The sequence below is a fragment of the Bison bison genome, unplaced genomic scaffold (genome assembly GCF_000754665.1).
Source record: "Bison bison bison isolate TAMUID 2011002044 unplaced genomic scaffold, Bison_UMD1.0 scf7180017848734, whole genome shotgun sequence".
In the NCBI taxonomy this organism is placed as follows: domain Eukaryota; kingdom Metazoa; phylum Chordata; class Mammalia; order Artiodactyla; family Bovidae; genus Bison; species Bison bison.
In genome coordinates this window covers 14,784-16,834 of record NW_011479307.1, presented here as the reverse complement: position 1 = coordinate 16,834, position 2,051 = coordinate 14,784, and the positions used below count along the sequence as shown (strand labels likewise).

At 44.4% G+C, this 2,051-nt stretch overlaps 1 protein-coding gene across 1 annotated transcript; it reads left to right on the top strand.

The window, feature by feature from the left end:
* The first annotated feature begins 1,018 nt into the window (after nucleotides 1-1,018).
* On the top strand, nucleotides 1,019-1,969 carry LOC104992915 (olfactory receptor 51F2). Its single transcript, XM_010845923.1, has one exon. The coding sequence runs from the start codon at nucleotides 1,019-1,021 to the stop codon at nucleotides 1,967-1,969; it is 951 nt and encodes a 316-aa protein (XP_010844225.1).
* The last annotated feature ends 82 nt before the right edge of the window (nucleotides 1,970-2,051 follow it).

Here is a 2,051-nt window from a genome sequence, read left to right as displayed (position 1 = left end):
GTATTTGTCAACAACACAGGGAAATTTAAATGAATGAGAGATATACTAATTTTTCTTAGTGTGATTCTTTGGCCCATCATCACTCATATAAACATGTGAGTCTTGGAGATGCCTTAGACATGTGTGTGTTAGTCACTCAGTTGTGTCCAACTCTTGTGACCCCATTGACTATAGCCTTCCAGGCCCCTCTGTCCATGGAAATCTCCAGGCAAGAGTACTAGAGTAGGTTGCCATTCCCTTCTCCAGGGGATTTTCTCTACCCAGGGATTGAACCCAGGTCTCCTGCACTGTAGTCAGATTCTTTACATACTTCTGGATATATCCCAGGAAAACCTAGTAATATCCACATTTCAAATACGAACTTATTTTTTGGTTCTTTATTCTAGGATCAATAAATTATTAAAAAAAATCCTGGAAACCAGATTTATCAGCATATTGTTTAGGTATTCTAGTGGGGACTCCTATAGTTAAGAAAAATTGAACTGTGTTATTGTTGCCACCAAGTGCTAACTGCTAAGTCACGTCAGTTGTGTCCGACTCTGTGCGAACCCATAGATGGCAGCCCACCAGGCTCCCCCGTCCCTGGGATTCTCCAGGCAAGAACACTGGAGTGGGTTGCCTTCTCCAATGTAAGAAAGTGAAAAGTGAAAGTGAAGTTGCTCAGTCATGTCCGACTCTTAGCGACCCCCACAGACTGCAGCCTACCAGGCTCCTCCGTCCATGGGATTTTCCAGGCAAGAGTACTGGAGTGGGTCGCCAGTGCCTTCTCCAAAGACAATTATATATAGACTTAAGAAAATGTTATGTAAAATAATTCAGGGAATCTTCAGTTCTCAAAAATGAGAAATACTGAGAGGCAGGGAAAGAAACTTGTGGCTCTATAAAACTCATAAAATACTAAAATTCCTAGATCAGCAATAGTAATTTAGTGAATCTCAGAGTGTCTAATGATAAGCTATATTTTTATCATATGTTATGTTTAATTATTCAAATATCCCTGTCTTCTCAGCCCCTCATTATGTGGGTCCTCAACAATACCGGTGCTCAGCCTCTGACCTTCCTCTTGACGGGTATTCCAGGCCTGAGAGCGGCCCAGATCTGGGTCTCCATCCCTGTTTGCCTCCTGTATGCCGGCGCCCTCTCTGGGAACAGTATGATCCTGTTTGTGGTCCTCCGTGAACAGAGCCTTCATGAGCCCATGTATTATTTCCTCTCTATGCTTTCAGCCACAGACCTGAGCTTATCCCTGTGCACACTTTCCACTACCCTTGGTGTCTTCTGGTTTGAAGCCCGAGAGATCAACTTAAATGCCTGTGTTGCTCAGATGTTCTTTCTCCATGGATTTACTTTCATGGAGTCTGGGGTTTTGCTGGCCATGGCCTTTGACCGTTTTGTGGCCATCTGTGATCCACTGAGATACACCACCATCCTCACCAATGCCAGGATCGCCCAGATTGGGATGAGCATGTTGACAAGAAATGTTGCTGTCATGTTGCCAGTTGTGCTTGTTGTCAAGAGGCTGTCCTTCTGCAGTTCTATGGTCCTCTCACATTCTTACTGCTACCATGTTGATCTCATTCAACTCTCATGCACAGACAACAGAATCAACAGCATCCTTGGTCTGTTTGCACTCTTCTCCACGACAGGGTTTGACTGTCCTTGTATCTTGCTCTCCTATGTCCTGATCATCCGATCTGTCCTCAGCATTGCCTCCATAGAGGGCAGGCAGAAAGCCTTCAACACCTGCATTTCCCACATCAGTGCTGTTGCCATCTTCTACATCCCTCTCATCAGCCTGTCTCTTGTCCATTGCTATGGCCATTCAGCACCTCCCATTGTCCACACCATCATGGCCAATATCTTCCTGCTTATTCCTCCTGTACTCAACCCTATCATCTACAGTGTGAAGACTAAGCAGATTCAAAAGGCTGTTATCAAGGTCTTAATTCAGAAGCGACTCCAAATCTAATCTTTAGCTGTCTCAGAGTTAAGTGCTTTGAATGAATGCTTTGGTAGAAAGGTGTAACTGTCCACCAAATGCCTAGATATGC